Here is a 24,013-nt window from a genome sequence, read left to right on the forward strand (position 1 = left end):
CTGCGTAGCGTTAAACACCCTCTCAGCTAGATAGTGAGAATCTCAACTTACTCCCGGCATTATACACAAGCTACGGCAAGGGCTTCGGGATATCTCTTGGTGGTTCCAGAGGGCTACCGTTGTGTCCTATAAAGATAAACAGAGCAGGTCAACGGGTGACCTTAGGAAAGACCCTCATTTAGGAAGCATCTCACGTGATCTTTTAGCCCTAAGTGCTTCGGTGATCCTAGCTTGGCTATCATATACAACTAGTGCTACGCTGGCATTCCCTTTCATCAGAGTCCAAGAAGTAGGAATTTCCATTGGCAGTGCAGATACCGTCATAGCAGCAAAAAGATCTACATAGAATCTGACTCCGAGGGATTTTCTATGAAAGGAATACACTGGTGCCATTCCTTCCGACTCTAGCGGTAGTGGTAATCCCACCAATGCAGAGACGAAAAGAAAATCAGTGCAGGGACTGTCCCTGAAAAAGCACAAAATTTTGGCTGACACGATGAGCTACAGGTTGACTTCTATTCCCTTTCTTACCCTGAGTCTTAAGAGTAACACAATCCACACCTAGGCCAAACCCAAATGGCAAAATAGACAAAGGGGCAACTCTTACCGGCTCTGATTGCGCAGCTGTCCTAGAGCGTTAACTGCCAATGGTGATATTAGGTTTCGTAATCGGGTATCAAAGAACACTAGAAGCATGACATGTTCTGATGGAACAGGTCAGTGCCTGCAATGCTCCAGCTGCGGTTAGACGCGCTGTAGACGAGGTGTTATAGCTTGTATTGAAACTAGAAAGTTGGCCCTGAACAATTATCGATGGTGTACTTATTGACCTTGCGTAAGGTTATAAATCGATGATTTCTACTCTCGAGAGCATTGCTCGACCAGCGTTCACGCCAATTGCAATCCCTAAAGTTGCTGTCATGCCAAAAATGGAGAAAACCCGGCGATAACAAAAGTGCCGTTTTTACGGCACATTGTTGTTCCATCCCATATATGTTGTATTTGAATCTTCCAACTTGATCGCCGCCGATAGAAACTTCGTTGCGAAGAAGTTGGCAAGGGCTCGAACCATATCGTGGAAGGTATGGCATTTCGAAGACGAAAGCAGGGTGAGATCCGCTGCCAACGGTACCAGCCAGCACCAGCACCTCTTTCAGAGGTATCCGCAGTTGAGGGAAGTGTACAGCTATGATGAATTAACCCAAGTTATTCAGGGGTTTTCCAAGGCTTGAGGGTCGTTAAGTTTTCCTTGTCGAGAATGTCCCTACCAGCACGACCTGTTCCACTCAGTCATGCCAGCCGTCTAGAGACAGCAGCTACGTTGCAGTCTGTACTTGTTACAGCTTTTTTCTTTATTAGAATATTCAAGTCCACTACACACAGCCATGTTGCTGTCCTTGGAAGAGAGCCTTGGAGTTACCTCCCAATTCCCTATAGGGTGATACGTTTTAGAAAGGTGCCCGCAATGGTTGGATTTCAGGCCCTAATATTCAGCGAGGAAAGCCAATATTATGGAGTATTGAAGGTATGTCTTTGAAGTATCCCTTCCATTGTGTCTGAAGGCGACAAAGTCCCTTTTGGACGAAATGAGGCTGAGGATATTTGGAGAGAAGAGGGAGCTTCTGGTACTGGGGAAGGACTGGGATTCGAAAGTAGGCTTTTCGCGTCCTTCTGGGCTGAGCGTAGTGAAGATGCTGGATATAATTCCTGGTAAAAGGCCGGTGGGGGTGGCAGTGTGGTCACGGGTGAATGCACCGGCGTAGGTGGTCGAAAAAATTGAAGATGGTGTGACTGTACAGTAGAATCTAGTGAAGGCAAACTTTTGCCCCGTATAATGCGCCGAAGTAGACCGAGTGAAACTCAAGAAGTACGGTCTTCAACTCAGTGATTGAAGGGAAGATTTATTCATATGCTGCTGATAGATAATAGCTTCAAGATATTCCTACGTATGCCAAGAAACATATAAAAATCATATGAGAACTGTACCCGATTGATAGGCGGATATAATGCTCACGAAAGTACTAGCAGTGATCACTGACATGTTGACTGCCACCGTCTGAAGGCCTCGGTGAAGCCAGAATCCGCCTCGCGTTCATCTGTACTACCCCTTCCCTCATCGGTTCCAGGGTATTCCACCAGAGGCACCATCGAAGGCCGGCCATGCGCGCACTGGAAAGGAAAGACACAGCTAGCCAAGCGACTGACTAGGGTCCTGCACTCATCCACGCTCAGGACGTCGTTGAACATGATCGCGGTTCGACACGCGCGCGAATTAAGCATGTCACGAATACCCTGAGGACAACCTGCTATCTGCCGGACCCAATCTTCTGCAGAATCAGTCCCCTTAGCATTAAAGGTCTGCGGGCGCTCTTCAGTCCGTTTCCAGATTTCAGCACGGAGGATGCCAATCAGCTGCTCAGGTTCTGCCCGGCAGCGTTCTGCGATAAGAGTAGGGAGTGCTGACACAGATATCGAGGCCTTGCCGCTTTCTGAGGCATGCCCTATCATATACTCAATGCCCCATGACTGGAAGAATTCTGCCTGCTGTCTAAAGAGCGATGTCTCAACAGGTGGTATGGCAATGACTATCGGCTCCACCTCAATCGTCTGCACCTCGGAGCCATTGAAAAAGCCGCTGTATAAGCGTTCGATCCGACACCGCTCATCTGCTGCGTGTTGATCGATAAGAACAAGAGTTGATGCGTTCGCGTCAGGGATTTCTACCAGGATAAACTTTTGATCAACTTGGCCGATGACTCGTGCGGTCTGTAGGTCGCATTTATGAAGCTTCCCACTGTACTTTGACAACCCAAGGTTATCCAGTCCGCGGTATCCGTGAAAGTTGTGTGATTCCGCGTGAGGGCACTCTGAATTAGGTTCTAGAGCGTTTATCTGTCGTTCGGAACGGCCAAAAATCGGGCGTTTCCTGTTATCGTTTCCCAACCAAGTATCTCGTAATTCTGGTATGGCAGATGCCGGCCGCTTGTGCATATCCAAGACCGGCGCGAGGAGAAATCCGGTCGTTTTTGGCCGTTTGGCGAGCGCTAATGCAGCCGATGGGCGAACACTGACGTAACTATCAGCCAGGGAATTGATCGAATCTTGTGCTCCTGTATATGAGTCAATCCAGGGAATCCTATCATGGTCTTGAAGCGCAGAGTCCACGGACATCTCCCGCGTCCGCGGCGTAAGATTGTCGTCTGCCACACTCTCCAAAAGTAAATGCTCCTGGACCGCTAGCGAAGCACTAGTTGTATTTTCAGCAGTTGGTAGACAAGGTGAGACAGATTTCACTTCTGTTGAACCATTAATATGGCTGCTTGATCTCTTGACTCGGGACCAGGCCCCAAAATGACCACCTGGACCTGGACGGGAAGATGACGGAAGCTTGAATTGCCTTTCCGACAACTCAGAGCTGGAGTTTGAATAGTGCTTTCCCACTGCTTGTGAGCATACGGAAGCCTCTTCTTCAAAGGCCTGGCGCTGTGTCCTCCCGCCCCGCGGGCGCAGTTTATGCTCTTTCAGGAACTCGTTGATCATCAGTCCGATAATATCCAGTATACGTTGAAGTGATTTGTCCGACTCTGGTAGTTCCTCATCACTGCCTATAGTTCCAACCGAACCTATTTGAATATAGAACATGGGCCATTTGTTCACAGCCGGAGACCGGGGTCGCTCCTCAATCCCAGATCCATGGCTTGAGGGCACATTCCCGGTCGTCCCAAAATCTGAATGGGAAAATAGCCGGTTTGCCTCGCTGTACAGTATGTTCGCCTGACTTTGCGAAAACACAGGCTCAGCTCCCAAGGAGATGAACTGGACCTTCTTGGAAGGGCTCGGAACAAGTGACAGTGCAGCGTGAATCGTCAGTTGGGGAACGGCTGCAGAAACATAATGCCATTTCTGCATTCTTGCAGCGTCGACCAAACCAGCCTGGGAAAGGATTGAGCTGAGTCGCGTTAGATCCAAATCGCCAGCAAGAGGATCATGGCGAGGGCGGATAGTGAACTTTCGTTCCTTATCCGTCTCCGAGACGGACAGCTTCTGAAGCCTATCATTAGAGATCATGAGGGCGACGAGAAGTTGCTTCAGATCATCCCACTGGTGGTCAAGCTGATCTGGCTTTTGCAATGCCAGGGCGCGGCTCTTCACGCGAACCGGCATATTTCCAAAAAGGTCGTTGGCAGTGACCCGCGTTCCATGGTCGCTAAACTTCAACCTATGATGCCTCGGGGCTGGAAAGAGTCGCGCAATCGGGTGTGCGTGGTGGAACATGACAGTATTTGTGCTTGCATGGCGGTAATGGTGTGAAGTGATGGTCAACAATGAGAGCGCCGATAGAGAAGCCAGGAAGCAGCCTTTTCTGCCGTAGGAACTCGACGTACCGAACCTAGATGTATCTAACGCCGTGAGCAGCAGCTAAAGTCAATCACCGGCCAATGGAGACGTACGATGAGCCTTCCCTAGCCCGCCACCGGGTTCAAACTCCGCTGGTGCGATTCCCTCCCCATCGTCTTCAACCACGCATCCACCCCGTCGGTAGTCAACAGTTACAAAGATGCACTGTGCGTTTGCGTCCAGCGCATTTTTGACAAGCTCCAAGACGACGCCATTCAAATGCGTGATCAACGTTGAGGACCTGATCTTGGCGGCCACATCTTGAGGGAGTGGCTGAATTGGGTGGTCGTTTATCATGATGTCCAAAACATATTTACAATGGCTGGGCCGCCACGTAGCACAGGTTTGGTTTCAAGTCAACCTGGGCAAAGCAAGGGTACTGAGCTAAGCTAAGATCGCCGCACAGAAGGTCCAGAAGGTCCAGAAGACGCCAAGGTCACTTCCATCTTGTTCAGCGGGGATGACGGTTCGAATGGAAGAATAGGAAAGTGAAAAGAGAAAAGACGGAGAAGAGAGGACGCTACGGCGATCGATGATGTCGGTGTTTATCACGTGATATAACCAGCATCCAGTGCCCACGAGGTATTCTGGGAGCTGGACTCAGGAATGCTTTGCGTAGACAGTTCATGCAGCCAAGCCTAATCGTTAGCGCTGCAGGCTGCGTTAGAAGTCTAGGATTAGTTGTATGACAATTGACAAACCCACAGCTCTAGACTCAGGGCGTACGCGGCTACGCGTCCTCTCGGGAGGCTGCGTCGTTCGGAGCATTTGCTTGCCCAGACTTTCCAATCAGCTGCTGTCATGAATGATAATATTGAATATTGACGAACGAGGCTGGGCATAATATTAGCAGAGGCTGCGTTGGGCCGAGACGGCGTATCACGTGTGCCAGACGTTGGTGTTTGAAGGAGGCTCAGTGCCGCATTGATTCACTCCCGGTGACCTTCTTCGACAAGTCACCTCATCCCAAAGCAACTTGATAAAGCTAATCAGACTGCGAGCTACTGCTATCTAACAGCTCGTTACTAGGGACCGATCTCACTGCCTCCTTTCCTTTCGCGCTCCCGCCCGTTGCTGCTCGCCGCCGCTGGGCGTCTATCGGTCGGTGTCCAACGCGGTAAACATTTCCTCCGCCAATAACACCACGGCTGCAGTAGACGAGGGGTTTCCTTGAATACAGCTACTGAGTCTTGCGAGAACAGTATTCTAGATACAAAGCAGATGGCCACAACCGATGGCCCTGCTGGGGCGCACGGTATGCCCCTCTAGATCCAGTCCTGAACACCACTTACATTGCCTCGTGCAGACCGTAATGGCCGCCGCCGCCCCTTTGCGAGCTGGATGAAGCGACTGGCGAGCCTCAAAGGCTCCAACGACTCCAGCACGATCCGATGGTCGAACAAACGCCACGGAGCTTCTAAGACTAAGAACCGCGGCATCAAGAACAATCCCTATCCTCTGTCCGGCCACCCCCAAGTTCTCCAGCAGTCTACCAGCGACCGCGCCTCCTCCCATATCAGCGAAGATCCTGCACGACCTCGATCCCGCTCCCAAAGCGAACCGTCCCTCACATACTCGGGCTATGAAACGAACATTCCAGCGACCAGCGCAAAGTCGGCGGCCCCGACAATTTCCACCAACGGCGAGACGGCAATTTCCGAGGCTGCATATTCCAAGGCTGGGACAACGGTGACGGTTGGCGGAGGAGTGAGCACAAATGGAGGCGGAGAGGGGAGTACATTCTCGTCACCGGCGCCGTCAGTCCGGTCGTTGACCACGACGTTGACGACCGTGCAGTCGGCGGCTCCTTCAAATATATACAATACGCAGAACCATACGCATTACCACCACCACGGCCATTCGACGAGCGGCACGCAGCAGGTACAATTCTCCCACCAGTTCCCTCCCTCTCCCGCCACCGCGGTACCCCCGCATCTCGCCCCGCACGGGCACTCGGTTACGTACAGCGTCGCGACCGCAAACAACATTCTCACCGACAACGCGTCGATCCTCACCCTCGCCTCTTCCTCAAAACGCCGCCGCCGAAACTCCTTAGATACCAATGCCTCAGTCCGCGCCCTCGCCCCGTCCTCCGTCTTCGGCGGCAGTCGTGAAAGCCTCCAATTGAGCGTGTTGAGCGGCGTCGGTGAGGCATCAAATACGTCCGCACTCAATGCCCCTGGTGTTCTGAGCCGACCCAGTCTTGTCGGCTTAGCAAGCGCAGAGCGAGCGAGCGTATACTCGTCATCTGGTGTAACACCCAGCGGCGAACGCGGCAGTCTTTACGCCAAGCAAAGCACGGCGACCGGCGATGGAGCAAGTATCCGAAGCGGAGCACACTCGCATGCGCGTCAGGACAGTAATGCTGCCAGCATTTCTGGTGTCGGGCCACAACCTACCCAGTCAGGACGAATCAGCCGTCGCAGCTCGGGGTGGGGAGAGATTACGGGTGAGGAAGATGAAAGCGACGATGAAAAAAATGGAAGCTAAAGGGAGCGCAAAGATTGACGAGCGTTAAAACAGCTAATGTTTGCACGACTACGGAGGTTTACTCGGGATTTCATGACTAATGGACTGGGATGATCGGGTTTCCATGTGATCACGGAGTTTAGGGGTTTCTTTCTCCCAGGCTGGCTGGGTGGCATCGTATCATGAGTTAATGTCCATTGCACGCGTCGTTATATCCACTGATGGTTGAACTTGAAATCAAACGGTATGAATCTTTGAGCCCTTCCTCCGGCAGGCCGCGCTTGCAAGCCGCCAGCTGCAGGTCCTACTTACTACCTGCAGTCCAGGTGTATTGTAGTCACCTGGTCTTCTCCCTTGTTGTAGCCCTGAATCTGGAGCCCGTGGGCCGAGATTAGCCCTCGTATTCCTATTCTATCGTATCGTCGCCATATATTCCAGTCGGTAAGGGCTACCGTATACTAGTCAAGATCGACCTTACAATTTAGTCCTGCGCGGGCGGAAAGGCTCCGTACCGACTCCGTTTGATTGCACTTATCACATATAAAAACATACTGTGATGCAAAAGGGGGAAAGAAGAGAGAATGAAGAAGGAAAAAAGAGAGGAAGCAGAAAAGAAGGAAGTGCCACTCCTTGGCTGCAGACTGATTTGTCGACTTGACCGGCAATGGCAATGTCTTGAGGCTGGGGCAATGAACGAAATACACATCAGTTAGGGTTTATCCTTACCGTACACAGCATATGCTTCGCACACCGCAATTGCAGGCATGGTCCAACTCTATTACCGATCAGCTCGGCTGCTCGAATCTTTGGGCTTCCGGGACGGAGTATATATTTTCTGTAGTTGAGAGATTCACGGCGGGATTTGCTTTTGCAGAAGCAATATTGCATCGGCTACTAGTTTTGGGACAGGTACATACTCCGCATCCGGTCCAGTGCTTGCCGTGGTTTTTCTTCGGTGGGAACAATATAGCACGAGATAGATCGATTAACAGAGCAAGCCCAGTGTATTTGGATGTGAAATGTCATACTCCCATTTTGCGCTAGCATGGGTTGATTAGGGTACGTACCTCTTAGCATGTACGTAGTGAAGCACGGTACCCTGCCCAGCAGACCTGCATGCACTGCTACTTGCATATCACCGAGAAAGAGCAGCCAAGACCAATTGATTGTCAGGCAGGCTTGTTGAACCTTCGCCACGTATCTGGTTCCTTCTTAGAGGCCCGTACGTAGCCCTAATTCACTAGTTCTGACATCAGCTGACAGAGCAAAAGACCCTCCCTCCACGCGACGAATCTTGATTTTCCTAATATCCACTGAGGCTGCATCTTCTATAGCTCACGGACTACTGTTTTCTGTAATCCGCAAAATCAGGTATCGATATAGCATGCCGATGCCGGTGAGAAACCCGAGAGTACATCGTAGAGATATGGGAGATATATAGCAGCGTTCGGCAGCAGAGGTCATGATCGTGCATCAATTGCCCCTCTGCTTGATCTAATAAGATCAACCAAGCAGCAAGATGCAGGTGAGAGGCTTCCTGTTCCTGGCATACAGCCTCACCCTAGTTGGCCCACAGGCTGTGGCCAGGTCAGCCGCTGACAATCCCGACCTCTTCCCCCGGCAACACCAACAGTTGAGCGTCGCCGAAATCCAGCGCGAACTCAACAGCATCCTCTCACCGAGATCTATTATTTTCGGTGTAGACGATGCCCGATACGTGAACGCGACGAAGCCTTGGAATACTGTTGCCACGCCGCACATCCAGCTTGTCATCCAGCCGGGCGAGGAGGCGGATGTCTCTACAATCGTGCGTCTCTTTCTCCTCCTTGATTCGTAATATAATTGATAGTGCATAGGTATCATACTGCAATGAAAATAATGTCCCCTTTCTCGCACGCGACCGCGCCCACGGCGGCGCGTCCTCCCTCAATGCCTTCACCGGCATCCAAATTGACCTCTCCCCTTTCTCAGAGATCACAATTGACTCCTCCGGCACCTCTGCTCGTTTTGGAGGTGGCGTTTATGGCGGACAGGTGGTTTCCTACCTCTGGGACCGGGGGTATGTAACACCCACCGGCGCATGCGACTGTGTGTCCGTGATGGGACCCGGACTAGGCGGGGGCCACGGTCGACTGGAAGGGCTGTACGGGATGATCAGCGACAACATCCTGCAGCTGAATGTGGTACTCGGGAACGGGACGGCCATCACGGTGAACAGCACCAGTCATCCAGACCTGTATTGGGCCATGAGAGGGGCAGGACACAACTTCGGGATCGTGACGAGCTTCGAGAGCAAGATATATCTACGCGGCCCGGAGACATGGCACTACCACAACTATGTCTGGGCTGGCGAGCAGCTGGAGGTTCTATTTAGAGCATTGAATGCCCTGCATAAGAACGGGTTTGGGTCTACGCCGGTGAATATGGCGCAAAACTGGGGCAGTTTCTTCATGAACGAGACTATTGACGCCCAGAACCCCCTTATCCGGTGGTATTTCGCCTATCACGGCTCTGCGGAAGCTGCAGCGCCTCTCCTGGCACCATTTAACGCGATCCCCGCGCTGTTTGAGGAGTCAGGGGACCTGCCCTACCCGGAGATCGCAGCTACGCAGGGCCTTGACTCAGAGAGTGTTGTCTGTCAGCATGGGTACAGGATTGTCTCAGCAACGGCAGGACTTCAGGTGTATAATGTTACTGCGGAGCGTAGAATCTTCGAGAGTTTTCGACGGCGAATTGGCAGCAATCGGGCCCTGGCAAGGGGTGGTGTCATTGAGCACGATGGGTACAGCACTGCAGGTGTGGAAGCGTTTGACCCAGATGACTCGGCGTATCCTTTTCGATCGGACCGCCATCTTATGCTGATTAATATTGGTATTGCGCTGGATAATACGGACAGCGAGTTGCAGAGGGAGGCGTGGGAGTGGGCGGGCGAGGTCCGCGATATGTGGAATGAGGGACAGCCTGGAAGGAAGGCTCACGCGTATGTTAACTACGCGAATGGATTCGAACCAGTAGAGGAGAAGTACGGGCATGAGGCGTGGAGATTGGAGAGGCTAAGGGTGTTGAAGGAGAGATATGACCCCGACAACCGAATCCGGTTCTACAACCCCATCATTCAGAGCTGAAAAATAAGGACTGAGAACTAAGGGGTTACCTTCGTACATTGTTTAATAATGAGATAACAGCGTATCGAATCATTCTTTTTGCTCCACAATACTACTGTATATTACCCCATCTGGGCAGACCTTAGGCTAGGGCTCGGTTTACAGACCTACATAGCCCGCAAGGCATAAAATAATCCGCCATCGAACCGTTCATATTCTCAAACCATATATCACCAGGTAAGCAGTTTTTTTGCCCAACTCTTATGCTAGAAATGCTCATCATTTGGCCGTCAGATCCTCGATTGCGGCCGCAGTTGCTTAATCCCGACAGTCATTCGCATGGCAAAGCGAGATACGATTAACAAACCGCCAGCATGAGCTTGAACTCTATACCTCATGTACCAAGAGTGTGGAATAGGCCAATGAATGTTGTTGGTGAGACAAGGCCTCCAAAGATCGTGGAGAAGCCGATGGCGAAGAAGCCGGCGAAGCTGCTAACAGGATGCACAAAGCACCCCACAGTAAGAAGAACGAAAATAAAGAGGCGATGTCGTACTGCCCCTTCAGCAAGCAAGGGATGCAGACTGCGGTTGGGCTTGGATTAGGGTTACGGTATCTGCTCGAACGGCTCTTGCCGTACATGTGCTTTTAATGTCATCTGCATGCTGCCCATCAGATTGCTAGATAGCGCTGATAAATCGTATACTATATCAATAGCACTTTAGATAGCAAGTACCAGAAAAAGCGTTATCAGAGCTGATATGGTAAGACGGCCCGGAGCTCATGGCTGGACCCAGCCTCAGGATACGACGGCTAGGACTTCAGACGTGGCCTTCCCTCTAACGAAATTAGGGAGAAACTGCATAGAAGACTGACCAGAAGTCACGAAAATAGCATAGATCGAAATAAAATTGAATTGTAGAAAGGATTGGATAAGGACCAACTAGTAGTCCCTGTCCTTACTGCTCATGCCCGTACCGTATGATGTACACTAGGTTGGATTGTGAAACAAGGGCATTATCTGCTCATTAAGACGAGCATAAGATGGCGACAGAGAATGAGACAACTGAAAATCTCCAAGAAGTGTAGAAAGCACAATGCCGCTGTTATCAGACATGATTCACGAGCTATTGGGCCTCATCATTTAGTTATGTGGAGATATACATAACATCCATCGGCTCAGCAAAGACCAATTCGCATTTGTAGCACCAGGACGACTGTGAATCTCCTGATCATATTCGATCGGGTGTAGGCGACTGACAATTCGTGTCTTGATTATTCACACCGACGCAGACTCCACAGCATCCCTGATTTAGTTCCCACTGCAGCTAGTGCGTCACCAGCAGCAATGACACTCTGCTAGAGCAGAGTAATGACGACCCATGTTATCTCGTTGGTGAGGGTTGATGAATGAGTCGTCGTTCAATACACTCACCCAACGATACCCTGAAGTCGACTTCGATTAGGGTTCGGGCGCGGGGAGGATCTCGCCCAAAGTCATCGGGTTAATCCTCTCAGAGGAACTGTGATTTGCTTGAAGCAATGTAAGTCAAATCCTTAGAAGTGACAGGGCCAGGGCAGCTGTCAGATGCCTGGACTTTGCAACATGCGTGCTCATTTGGATCCTGGAGAATGCCAGTGGGACTTTCTTCGGGCATCAATCCCATCAATCCCAATGAGAAGACAAACTGAATGCTACTCGCACTCAAGGTGGACTGGTAAGTCAGGAGAAAGATGAAACTGGCATCTCTGTGAGTTAACGAAAAGATAGTGCAACCTGGATAGGCGAGGTCTGGCGTTTGTATCAGAGTGCGTAATGGGGCCTGGGACGGCGTACTCTTCCCTATGTAGAACGGCGGTATTGAATTAATACCGTACTGGTACTGTACGGTAGTGGTTTTCAAACACTTATCTATCTCCGCTTGTCTCCCCGCAGAGAATCTGCAAGCACAGAACTCATCTCAAATTCTTGCAGGGAATATTCAATTACAATATCTGCCATTTATTTCGCACAGCGATAATGCGCTGTCCATAATAACTTCTAGAGTACTTAAAGAGATCTATGCGCGCCGCCAACCGCAATGAAGCTCTCCATTCTTCGCAGGTCGAAGAGCACGATATCCGCCTCCTCCGTCTACGGCCTCGACCATGCAGTTCTCAACATTCCCGTCCCCCCACCAACCATGTGGATGAATCTCGGTTATTGGAAGGTTCCTCCCCTCTGCCTATTAAACCTTCTATATATCTTTTCAAAAACTCGTAGCCACGGCCAAACAAACCTGACCGCCAACAGGACACAACTGATTTCCCTACCGCTTGCGCTGCGCTCCTAGATCAAGTTTTGATAACAGCGTCGCTACTAGACGAGAATGGCGACGCGAATCCCCAGCCGCCGGAGAAGAAGATACGGTTGCTGGACGTAGGAATTGGGTGCGGGGACCAGTCGATGCGGATACTAGGGTACAAACGGGGAACGGGCCCCGGGATGCATAGATGCGAAGCAGAAACAGCAGAACAGGACGGGGCCGGGGATGCGAAAGACAGCACGAGCCCGAAGAAGCCGCTATTCGACTCTTACGTCGGTATCACCTCTATCCCTGTCCAGGCGCAGTTCGCAAAGCAGCGGGTTGAAAGACTCGAAAAGGAAAACCGCCGCGCCTTCTCCTTGTCTTCCTCACCTTCCCCGTCCGAGAAGGGTGAAGACAAAGGCTTGACTCCAAGCAACCGAGCTCAGGTCTTTTGCGCCGACGCCGCAAACCCCTCGTCCTGGAGCCCCGAGCTGAAAGCCTCCCTCCCGCCTGCTCCGGCCCAGCAAATAGAAGAGAACTGGCTCCTAGCCCTCGACACCCTCTACCACTTCTCGCCGTCCCGCTTTCCGCTCCTCAAATACGCGCACTCTACACTCCAAGCCTCACTAATGGCCTTCGACCTCCTCCTTCCCACCCCGAAGCCTTCACTCTGGACGCGGCTCCTCCTCCGCATCTTGTGCCTTTTAACGGGAACACCATATACGAATTTCCTCACGGAAGATGAATACACCGCGCTCTTAGTTGAGGCTGGGTATGATTTGTCGGATATCAGCTTCCGAGATATATCAGGGGATGTATTCAGTGGGATTGCTGGGTATATCAATTCGCGCGAAGAGGTGTTGAAGGGATACGGTCTAGGTGGAGGTAAGGGAATGAGGAAGTTCGCGGGGGCTGGGAAGATTTTTGGGTGGTGGGCAAGGACGGGGGTTGTAAGGGGGGTCATTATCTCCGCCAGAGTATGAAAGCAGAACTATATGCAGTATATCATATCCGGTATACACTGTATAAGCAGCACAGGTGGCCCTATAACTAGCTTTATACTAGATATTTTGAAGCTTAGGAACTAAAGGCCAAGAACCCTGCACTCGCACATATCAAGCGCTCTCGTGAAAATACTGGGTGCCGCAATCAGCTTACGATCTAAAAGACGGTAAAGAGAACTGAGATGAATCTCGACATCGTATGTGTCTGCATGTATTAACGTAATCATCACTGGCCCACCGCCCATCCAACCGACCATGACGCCTCTCACTTAAGCAAATGATATCAACATAAAGGTCAAGATATACAACAGAAGACAAAAACAGCAAACTTCATTCTAAGCGAGACCTAAACGGTACCAACGCCGATTTTGGAGTTGCCGTTACTTCGCTCGCCCTCGGTCTTCTGTGCAGCAAGAAACTTCTTGAACATGTCCGAGATGTCGTTCTCCGCCTTTTTTCCTTCTTCCGCGGACTTGCCGTTCTTCTCGGTAATCAGGTTCTTGAGCCATTGATTCTCGAGCTCGAGGGCGGTGACACGGGCTTCCAGCGCGGCGTTCTTTTCGGTAGTATCCTTGACGGTCTTTTCCAGAGCTTGCTCGCGCATCTTCTTTTTGACTCGGAAGCGGGCGCTGGCGGCGGTGTTGCGGCGGCGCTTGTCCTCATCAGCAGCAATTCGTGCAGCCTCCTCCACGCTAACTGGGACAGTCTTCTGCGTGTGCTTGCGCTTAGGGCCTGGAGCAGGAGCTGCGAGGGAGGTAGCGTTCGTGGGACTCGGGGCAGCGACAGAAGACTGAGAAGGGGAGGCGGTTGCCCGGGAATTGACGGACTGGTTCACTTGGGCGCTAACGTTAGGCAACCCGGGAACCTGCGACTGCGGCACGGCATGGAACTGAGCATTCTGCACGGGTACAGATTGGTTGTTTATCGAATTCATCTGAGGGGCATAGTCGTTGACATTGCCAAACCCTTCTGGGGATAGTTAGCGTCACATGTCTCGCAAATAACCAGCAAATTAAAGAACAAGACTGTGATAGTGGGGAGAGCGTATAACGAGCCGCACCAGGCCAGGATTGGTCACGTGAAATGACGCCATCACGAGACGTTTTGGCGATATCACCAAATGCCCTGAACTTGCAGCAGCCCTGACACACTAATCTAGATCCGCGCATACTCGTGCGATCCACTCAAGGAAAGCACCAATAATGACCGGTCCAGATTGCGAAAGCGTGGGATGGCGGATGGCGCGCCTCGTGCAGGGACCAGTCATCGAAGACGACAGCCCAAGCTCAGCACCGAAATGCACAAACGTCCGAGCGCCTTGAAGAAGCAAGAAAATTTCGAGAAATAGATGCACATGCCAGAGAGAACCTCTGGATAAGCTCCCATGGTACGTTTGACAGCACATCCAAGATACTCGATCTCACAAGAATAGGGCAGCCATGTAGAAAATCCAACACTTACCACCACCCAGTATATCCAAGAAATCCATATCGGAGTTTTGGTTAACGTTGTGCTTGTTCTCCTCGACGGGTTCGAATGGCGGGAGGTTCAGATCGAAGTCGAAAAACTCGGTATTAGTGAACAGCGATAGGTCGTTATCGATATTGAACCCATCCTGCTGTTGCTGCTGCTGCATCGCGACATCGTAGGGCGAAGGAATGGCATTCAAATCGTCCAGATATTGCGAGAAGTTGGGCGCACGGCGGCCATTGTATTCAGCCATGGTGAAGCGCGAGCCGTATCGGCCTTAGATATCGTCTTCAACCAAAACCCTTATCGGTACCGTATATCTCCCAAGTACTATTTCCTTCGTAAGCGTACTGAAGACGACTGGAGGGGCACGGCGTAAATATGCCGGCGGTGAGTCGTCAAGAGCGCGGTCGCTCGAAACCGGTCGCGGTGTCGACAAATTGTCGGACGGTGGATGTAGAGGGTCGAAACTGAAGATGGAGACGGAGAGAAAGTGGGAGAGAAGGAGAAGAAGAGGGGATCCAGCATGGTGGGTTAATCGGAGACGAGGGCCGGGAGATTTTGCGTCGGATTGAGGTAAGTGTGGGGTGGCATGGCTCGCTGATTAATACACAGCCAAATCCGTCCAGCCGATGTCCGAGCAGTCTCCGCTCCGCTACAGAAAACATACTCACAGAACACTCTTGAGTACATCCACTGGTGGAACGATGCTTATTCCTTTGCCACTATAGCTGGTATTACAAGGTGATTTTTAATTTCTCTGCTCTCAGTTTGAGTTCGCAATTCTACAATTGCCCTGAAGTGTATGGCTTCCCCGTGGCATATTCTGTCCCTGGGTAGAAGTGCCAATTGGAGTGCTTGCCACCGGGCGAGGTCCGAAGCCGGCCTCCCCAACCATGGGCCAACTCAGCCTGCCATCCGGTTTCTCCCTCGCGCCCTGAACTGAACGAAGTCTACATCTCACGACGCGAACAGTAATACGCCAAATACGACCAACCAAAGCTCAGCATTGTTGTTGCAGCAATTCAGCCTGACACTGCGACTTGTTATCGCCAGCAAGTTTGAGTTTTGGAGGCCCTGGCTGCTGAAGGACCTACCCCTGGTCCCCTGCTCGTAATGCCTGTCTCTGATCATCCTTTGTGGCCAACCTTGCGTTCGGTCCTCTGCCTTGAGCTTTCTGGTTGGCTGCGCTGCACATGATCTTTTTATCGCTGGCGCGGTTTGCGATGAATATCTACTGAGTACATCTGCAGCGACTTCAACTAAAACCAGCTCTTCCCCGCATCATTCTTCCGTATGGTGTGCTCCTTTCTCTGTACAACCTCGAAGGCGCAAGCGAATGGCTAATAAAATATCTCAATTGCACAATGGTCATAAGGTACTTATGCGTCGTTGGACTTCAACCTCGCACCGTTAGTGGAGCGCTGGAGAAAGAGTAGTTTGAATTATCTCGCCTGATGATCAATTACACTGACTGAGGACTGAGCACGACATCTGCAGCATACTAAGGGACTTTGATATGAGAGGGTGAGATTGAAGACGATGCATTCTGTAGCTGAATAGCAGGTCTGCGAAGTCCGGCGGATGACTCATCGCACCTGAATGACTTGCGTCCGCACCCGTAGGTTGTTTGTAGGTATTTGGTCCTGAGGCATCAATATAAGACGCTATCACGTGATCGCGAGTGCTGATGCTCGGCGGCTTTAAAGTGGGCTCTCAAAACAAACTGCTGCTCGGCGAGCAACGACTCTTGCCAAATGCGAGGCAAGAAACAGTTTGAACAGTTTACAGACATGAGTCTGAAGTGATCCTAGATTAACCGATATGCCGCGTCCAAAGTCCGTCCGCGCGCCCACCACCGCCAGTCTCCCAAGCAACTTACGTATCCCTTCAACCACTCCTTCGCTGGTAAAGCAGCTAGGAAAACTGCCCCGCCAATCGCTGCTAGACCTCGTCTTCCAATGGCTTGACGACCGTAACGTCGATAATTTCCCTCCGTTCTTGGAAGCAGACGAGGCCAAAAACCCAGACGATGAAGGACTACGGCCGTACCCGGCTGAGCGCACCCTCAACGACGTCCGCAACGCCTACCAAGAGCTTCAATTTCGGAAAGGCGGAAAACGGGAAGTCATTGACCGCATACTGGATGGAGACTGGAGACACGGAATTACGCTGCGACAGATTGCAATGATCGATCTTCGATACCTGGATGACCACCCGGCAAGTTTGCGATGGACGGCGCTGGAGCTTACGCGCATCGGCATCTCAAGCACAGAAGCTGAAGAGAGCAATCTAGCCGACATCTCAGCGTGCATTCCGCGAGTTCATGCCTCAAATTTCCTCAATAAGCTTCAAGAACAGATTTCACCGCTAGTCAAAGCGCACTTCTACCTTGCCCGCTCTACAACACACCCGCTCACTTTCCTCCGCATCTTCGTCACGCACTCCCCGTACCAGAACCCACGCCAGGCTCCGGACAATCTTGTTGACTCATCGCGGGTCATGTACGTCGCGTTTCCAGACAGCTGCCCTTATGTCTATACCTCTCTCGCTTCTACAACGGGCTCAAAACCAACCCCTGGCGCCGCGATCGCAACGGACCCCCGAAGTCTCCAGCGCATCGTGCGCGATGCCGTTCCGAAAGCTCTATCGCTTCCCCACCAACGCTATGTTTTCAAATCCACATCTCTCACAGCAAAGAACCTTCAGGCTCTCCTTTCGCTCCGGGGACCGGGCCGTTCCAACAAAGCCAGTGGCGCTTTCAGCATCTTCGCTGACGCTGTATTGGAGGGAAGTCCGCTAGACCCACGTCCATCCAACACTGTATTACCAGAAGAACACCAAAAGCAAACAGCATGCTCCCAGCTCGGTCACGGGAAAGAAAACAAGTTCACAGACACCAACAACGACAACGACAGCGACAAGAAAACTGAGGCACTAAGTTCTCAGCCTCAGATCCTTTCCCGCCGAACCCGAGATCCAGAAACAGACCAACGCACATCCAAGAAACGCAAACTCACTGTGCAATCCCGCTTCGGGACATCCGGGACCACTCTATCCTCTGCGCCTCTCGACCGTCTCGACGCCCGCCTTCTTGATCCACCAAGCGGTACCCAAGATGCGGTGGAGGAACGGACCGATTCTGCCGGCCCTACGCTGTCACTCACGTTCACCGGAACGGACGTCATATCGGGTATCCGCAAGCTAGCGGAACTTGGCATTGTGGACGCCGAGCGCATGCCATCTTGGATGACGGGAGAAGAAGGCGTCAGTATGGCTGTGGTGAGGAACGGACGGGTGGTCAATGATGATGGATGAACAAAGTGAATTCTTGGGGGATTCCAACCCGTCTTGTTTGATCTCATGCTTTGTAACCTTGGTAGGTTTCGAACCTGGACTACTACGGCCCGGCAGACTGAGGATCATGCCAAGGATCCTAACCGCTCATCTTCAACTGGATGGTTGAATGCATGATGAGCACGGGTCGCCGGCCTAACCAGCAATCCCATTCAGTGGCGGAATGACTATCAACGTATCCGACCTTGTGGCTGAGTTCATAAGACACCACGAATTGCACAGGGACCTGGCGTTTGATATTACGAGCTGCGCCTACACACAGTAGGTCGCGGTGCACATTGGTCATCTACGACGCGACCATCCGTAGTCATACCAACAAGGATGAATTCAAGGAATCGAAAGTACTCCAAACAACTAAGTGGGGTATGAGGAGCCGAACGCCAAAGATCCCTAGGTAGACCCAATACAACCCTCTGATGACCCGTTTAAACTCCCAATTGAACGCCGAGGCTGTAGGTGTGCTGAAAATTTGACGGCGCGGTGATAATCCAACATCCAATGCGCGTCTAGTAGTAGTCCACGTAGTCCTCGCGGTCACGCCAGCCAGAATAATACGAGCGCCGGTGCACCCACCGCTGATAGTATGTTGAAGAGTCTTCTCATCAAATTAGTGTCCTCGCATAAAAAAGTAGGGGAAAGGGACTTCTACAGGGATGGCTGCGTACCGCGTTCACCCGATAGGCCCATTTGACTTGCCACGTTGATGTACCCGTCTTCGCCGACTCGACCCTGAGCGACGAGTTGTTCGAGGGTAACGTCGACTTTACCGTCGGCGTCTTGGTTTTGCCACGGTGAGCGACTTGGGAATTGGTTAGTCTGTGAGTCGAGGGTAGGACTAAGCGCAAACATACCAATAAACGCAGCGGACTCCCTGGTTGTTTGACGAAGCGGCCCATTTCTGAAAGCAGGCTTTGTGGATGTTGTTCCCACACGCTGCGCGGCACCAGACGATGTCTTCCTTGTCCGGCTCGAATTCCATGAAGCAGATGGGACAGTCGCCTTCGACTGGCTTACGTTTCCCATCAGTGTCGTGGTCCTCCGCTTTGTCTTTGACGTTTCGGAGGGGAGAGTTTTCATAAATTTCGCGGAGTTCCTAAGGATATGTTAGTCTGTTGCCCAAAGTTTTGGTTGACGCACTGACAGATGATAGGAAAGCTAGTTGGTACTGGAGATGCGAAGGAGCCTTCAGGACTTTTACTAAAACTGCATTGGCCATTAGCGATAGGTATAAGGATGCCAAGGATAATAATAGCAGGAGGAAAGAATAGTCCATTGAGGCGTAAAGTTGTTGAAACAGTGATAGCTTACCATAGCAGATGTGCTTGCACTGGTTGCCTTTCCTTGCATCCGGGCAGTTGCAGGTCGGCACCTTCCCGACGGTCGTCTTGTAAATGTTGCCAGTTGAGCCGACGATGTCGAAGTTCAGCTCGGGGACCACATCCGTGCCAGATACAGTTTGTCCAACGACGAACATGCTATAAGACGCTGTTAGCAGGTGCAGATATCATGCTTTTAGTGCTTACCGTTGGGTGACTGCACGCTCCAGACGTTGTTGGTAGCTCACCGGGGGGGAGTGGCGAAACCTCCTCAATCGACGTTCGGTCGTCTCTGTAGATTCCTCGCTCTTTTGGCTTTTCCTCTTCGCAGCTCGACTCGTAGTGTAACCACTGGTCGTTTCAGTGGCATTCTTCACTTTGCTCGCGGGGTTTGCGGATGTCTTCTTTTTACGTGTGCTCTTAGCAGAGATGCGGGTTGAGTATCCCTGCGTTCTTTTTGAGGATCGCGTAGAGGAAGCACTAAGGGTCGTGCGAACAGAAGCGACTCGAGCCATCTCGAAGGGGTTTCTCACCACCTTTGTGAGACGGTAGACGCTTGTGTTGTATCAAGTGGCTGAAAGGGGAGGAAGCAGTATTAGTGGCGCAAAGCTCTAAATTCCGCTCCTCCTCCAGCTCCCCACATGGAGATGACTAACCTCATCACCAGCCCGACGTGCGGGAACACTGATTGGAGCACGCAAGTGCTCAGCAAAGTGAAAGGAGAAATGATAAATGCCACCAAAGGCTGCCTAAGGTCAGGTGTATAGTGTAATTTGGATGGGGAGTGTTTACATCATTTTCTTATCGGAGCGATAAACCATTATACTCTAGCCTTCTTGGGATTAGCTCTATGGATTCGAGAGTTTGCTGTTTTTGCTGTGTTTGCACTGTCTGTATTCAGCGTGCGATAACGTCCAGCTTCCCAGCTTGAAGCAACTCGAAGTTCATCATCAACAAATGGCTCGCCATCGTGCTCATTCGGGTGCTGATGCCCCGAAGGAGCCGCACTCAGTATCTCTAAAAGGTATGCGAATACCCGCCTTTATATGATCTCGACTAACAGATAAGTCCTCCGGTAAGCACCGATGGATAGGCCCCTCCAATGGCCCCTCTGACCTCGCAGCCTCTCACGGCCCTCGTTGTCATATCAGTATCCGCTTCCAGCTGCAAATACGAAGATATCTGACAAAGCATCCTTGAACTTCCCGTCAAATAATGTCGATACCCAATTCATTCTCACCCCAAACGTACGATCTCGAATTCGCCCTAACCTTGGATCCGGGATGCTGACCAGGACAGCTTACCCTACCACCCACATTCGGATCAGCATACGTTGGAGAAACGTTTGCGTGTACTCTGTGCGCGAACAATGAACTGGCAGATGACACGACCCGCGTCATAACATCCGTCCGGATCGTTGCCGAGATGCAAACTCCCTCACAAGTCTCATCTTTAGACCTCGAGCCTTCGGATACCAATGCCAATGATGGCCTACAGAAAGGGCAATCACTACAAAAGATCGTGCGATTTGACCTGAAAGAAGAGGGCAACCATATCTTGGCCGTCAGCGTCAGCTATACTGAGACGATGATCGGGAACGACTTCCAAGCAGCTAGCGGGCGGGTAAGGACTTTCCGCAAGTTGTACCAATTCGTCGCGCAGCCGTGTCTTAGCGTCCGGACCAAATCGTCGGAGCTGGCTCCGCTGGAGGTTGATAACAAGTCACTAGGGCCATATGGAAAGACGCGTTTGCTTCGGTTTGCCCTTGAAGCCCAGCTTGAGAATGTTGGCGATGGGGCTGTTGTAATCAAGGTACGCTTGTTTACCTTTACACTTGCATTCCTACCTAACTATTGCAGCAAACATGTCTCAACCCTAAAGCACCATTCAAAGCAATATCCTTGAACTGGGATCTAGAGCGGCCAGACCAGGCGGAAACCCCGCCGCCAATCCTAAACCCCAGAGACGTATTACAGGTTGCGTTCCTCGTTGAGCAAGAAGAAGGCCAGCAAGAAGGACTAGAGGCCCTGCAGAAGGACCTGCGGCGTGACGGCCGCGCTGTGCTGGGCCAATTATCAATAGAGTGGAGGAGCTCTATGGGCGATAAGGGATTTTTGACGACTGGTAACTTGCTAACGCGGAAACGAGCGTGATGCGGTTCTTATAACATAGCACAGCGAGGCGCACTGTGCAAATATCACTTTTACCCTTACCAAGTTGCCAGAAATGGACGGTTTTTAGACCCCTGCTCGTATGGCTGCAGGAAGGTAATTCCGCGGTCATCTTTTGCGAATTGCCGCATACAAAGAAACTGATCAAGATCTCACGGGCAGTGGAGGCTTGTAGTCTTGACCCGGGCTTTCTGCCGGCTGGCGTTACGCGGCGCTGGTGTTTGCTCGGTGGCGGAGCCGCCTGCCGACAAGTGGGATTGGGGCTCTCAACTGGGCTTTGGCTGCGGCTCTGTTGTAATTTGACGACCAGTCAATTTTTGTGCGAGGAGTGCTAGAACATAATCATTGGTTCGGAGTTTTGCTTCTAACCGTGCTCTCTACTGCAGCACAGTGTATCTCATAGCATTCCACAATTTCAAATCATACTTAGCAAATCGAATCAATCTAGCCAAGCCTCATAAAATAATATCTTTGGCTGCCCTTTATGTCATGCAATAGTTTCCACGAGCCAGCGTATGGCTCCCGTTCCAGATTATCAATGCTTAGACGCCGATGATCCTATAATGTGCTTCCAACCTAAATCGCTATCTTCGTCATAGCTTAATCCACTTCGCTGGTCCGAGTTCCCTTCATTCCTTCATCCCCAGCAGAACCGCCAGACGAGAATAGAATTGACATGAAAGTAAGACACAAATAGACAAAATGTCAATTTATGGTCCACACTGAATGCTAAATGTGACCGGGAACGTGGTAGGCACTGAGAAATTCGGGTGCATGCTTATCGTCCTGTTCATTCTTTTCTTACTGTCGGACCCGGTTTTAGTCCGATGTCGAAGACGAGCTTCTACGGAAATAGGTACTGAAAGGTTCTGTTGTAGTAATTGAGAAGGCCTTTAGCCAGTGTTTTGCGGGAAGGGATCTGAATTCACTGAAAGGTTGGCCGAGAACTCTGGAGTATATAGCTAGATCATACGACTTTGACTGTATGATCTGGACAATCGGCATTCAAATATATATCAGCCTAGCAGCTTACGCTTTCCAAGCCTCAAGACTTCTATCTCTTTCTCGTCCCATGCATTGATACATGCCAACCCTTGTACTCAAGTGAAGCAAAGAACTCACCCCTAAGCTCTTCATCAATACTACGTCTCCAATCCATGCTCTGGGCGAGCAAGAGGAGGCCTGCATCTTGCAGAATCCCAACATTACCAACTTCTGCACAAAGCTCAAGCCCAAAGACATCATAGTTGTCAGTTCCATACATCTGCGGTCCACTGCTATCACCCCGCCAGCCCACTTGCAACCAGAGTCGTTTCGCAGGGTTGATGGGGGATACTCGTCGCTTTCGATCTTGACCTTGAGCACTCAGGGTCACCTTCAAACTGTCAAGGGAACCTAGCCTATCTTCGCTGCCTTACCATGTAGCCAGAGGTGGAGAAGGCGTTGGTAGATCTTTGCTCGTATATTTGGTATCTTGTCGCTGCGGACCGTTATATCATGCTAGAATGCGAACGGGGATGGTGTAAGTCGTGAGGGAAGTGGAAGAAGCTGGGGCGAAGACGGGTTCAAGTAGAGAAGAGCGTTTCAAGTGGCACGCCCTATATATTCTGTTGAGATGGACAGCATCAATTTAAGTGTAACTGCTCAATATCAACCGCTAAAAATCTAGAATAACCGAGAGCCTGATTATAGATACGGCGGCCATTAAGGTACCCCATATACCTACTTCAATCCTAATGGGGCTATTCGCATCTTCTGGGATTTTGAGTCTGTGATATCTGTACTAAGACTGAATTTGTGTCGAGATGGCTTTAGCATCCCTAGCAAAGCCAGAAATGCTCCAGCGGTTGTGAGCTTCTTCCATCGTATACAAACAGAAGTTCATAGCTTGGTATGCTGCCTGCAACTCTCTAAAGTATTATTCCCCTTGGATATTGCCATTAATGCAGTCTCTCAAACAAGTTAAATCAGACAAAGACGCGAGTCCTAGCAAGTTTGAGTACTCTGTAATACTTCTACTAAACAAGCGTCTTTGAAGAGACTAGGTTAGATGCGGTCTTGCATCGAAACCGTCTGCTGGGTTGGCGTTTCGGAACATAGTTGATGCATGAGTAGAAGAAACTAGGCAGATGAGCAACCTATACGTGATCCACTTTAAAGTCTATCTAGCTTGATTCTTGGTTGAGCCCTGAGTCTTGGCAATAGACTCCGCCTTATGGAGAGCGCTATCGGAATTCGGGCCTAACTGTGGCTCCCTAGTCACTGACAGGTAGGTAATCCCTCGCATATGATTGGTATGCAGCTGACAAGTCAGGCTTTTTCGGCTTCCCATTACGGCACTGCTCTCCGGGTTCGCCGGCTGCCTTCCATATGGTGATATCTATAGCAGCCTATTGAGGCTGAGCCACGGCGGCAACTGGGGCGCAACGCGCCGTG

General features: G+C 51.1%; 8 protein-coding genes across 8 annotated transcripts, besides 1 other annotated feature; 5 read left to right on the forward strand and 3 right to left on the reverse strand.

Annotated features, from left to right (window-relative positions):
* Positions 1-24,013: part of a sequence feature (contig 1.75 1..213493(-1)) that runs on past both edges of the window.
* Positions 1,944-4,695, reverse strand: ANIA_04365 (putative DNA mismatch repair protein (Mlh3); the record flags this gene model as incomplete). Its single annotated transcript, XM_656877.2, has 2 exons — positions 1,944-4,400; positions 4,452-4,695. The coding sequence occupies 2 exons, from the start codon at positions 4,693-4,695 to the stop codon at positions 2,032-2,034; spliced, it is 2,613 nt and encodes an 870-aa protein (XP_661969.1). The 3' UTR covers positions 1,944-2,031.
* Positions 5,620-6,888, forward strand: ANIA_04364 (uncharacterized protein; the record flags this gene model as incomplete). The annotated part of the gene is made up of 2 exons (XM_656876.1): positions 5,620-5,653; positions 5,705-6,888. The coding sequence occupies 2 exons, from the start codon at positions 5,620-5,622 to the stop codon at positions 6,886-6,888; spliced, it is 1,218 nt and encodes a 405-aa protein (XP_661968.1).
* Positions 8,387-9,992, forward strand: ANIA_04363 (FAD-binding oxidoreductase; the record flags this gene model as incomplete). Its single annotated transcript, XM_656875.1, has 2 exons — positions 8,387-8,674; positions 8,724-9,992. The coding sequence occupies 2 exons, from the start codon at positions 8,387-8,389 to the stop codon at positions 9,990-9,992; spliced, it is 1,557 nt and encodes a 518-aa protein (XP_661967.1).
* Positions 12,053-13,347, forward strand: ANIA_04362 (uncharacterized protein; the record flags this gene model as incomplete). Its single annotated transcript, XM_656874.1, has 3 exons — positions 12,053-12,181; positions 12,235-13,144; positions 13,325-13,347. 3 exons carry the CDS (start codon positions 12,053-12,055, stop codon positions 13,345-13,347), a joined length of 1,062 nt encoding a protein of 353 aa, XP_661966.1.
* ANIA_04361 (protein metR) lies at positions 13,479-15,203 on the reverse strand. The gene is made up of 2 exons (XM_656873.2): positions 14,725-15,203; positions 13,479-14,232 (listed from the first exon to the last, which is right to left on the reverse strand). Exons 1-2 carry the CDS (start codon positions 14,984-14,986, stop codon positions 13,610-13,612), a joined length of 885 nt encoding a protein of 294 aa, XP_661965.1. The 5' UTR covers positions 14,987-15,203; the 3' UTR covers positions 13,479-13,609.
* On the forward strand, positions 16,558-18,051 carry ANIA_04360 (CENP-N/CHL4 family protein; the record flags this gene model as incomplete). The annotated part of the gene is made up of 1 exon (XM_656872.1): positions 16,558-18,051. The coding sequence occupies one exon, from the start codon at positions 16,558-16,560 to the stop codon at positions 18,049-18,051; it is 1,494 nt and encodes a 497-aa protein (XP_661964.1).
* Positions 18,398-19,959, reverse strand: ANIA_04359 (RING finger protein). The gene is made up of 6 exons (XM_656871.2): positions 19,614-19,959; positions 19,399-19,565; positions 19,232-19,293; positions 18,942-19,183; positions 18,756-18,889; positions 18,398-18,685 (listed from the first exon to the last, which is right to left on the reverse strand). The coding sequence occupies exons 1-6, from the start codon at positions 19,919-19,921 to the stop codon at positions 18,597-18,599; spliced, it is 1,002 nt and encodes a 333-aa protein (XP_661963.1). The 5' UTR covers positions 19,922-19,959; the 3' UTR covers positions 18,398-18,596.
* On the forward strand, positions 20,364-21,664 carry ANIA_04358 (trafficking protein particle complex subunit 13; the record flags this gene model as incomplete). The annotated part of the gene is made up of 4 exons (XM_656870.2): positions 20,364-20,430; positions 20,470-20,481; positions 20,788-21,218; positions 21,266-21,664. 4 exons carry the CDS (start codon positions 20,364-20,366, stop codon positions 21,557-21,559), a joined length of 804 nt encoding a protein of 267 aa, XP_661962.1. The 3' UTR covers positions 21,560-21,664.

Source organism: Aspergillus nidulans, chromosome III (assembly GCF_000011425.1).
Source record: "Aspergillus nidulans FGSC A4 chromosome III".
Classification (NCBI taxonomy): domain Eukaryota; kingdom Fungi; phylum Ascomycota; class Eurotiomycetes; order Eurotiales; family Aspergillaceae; genus Aspergillus; species Aspergillus nidulans.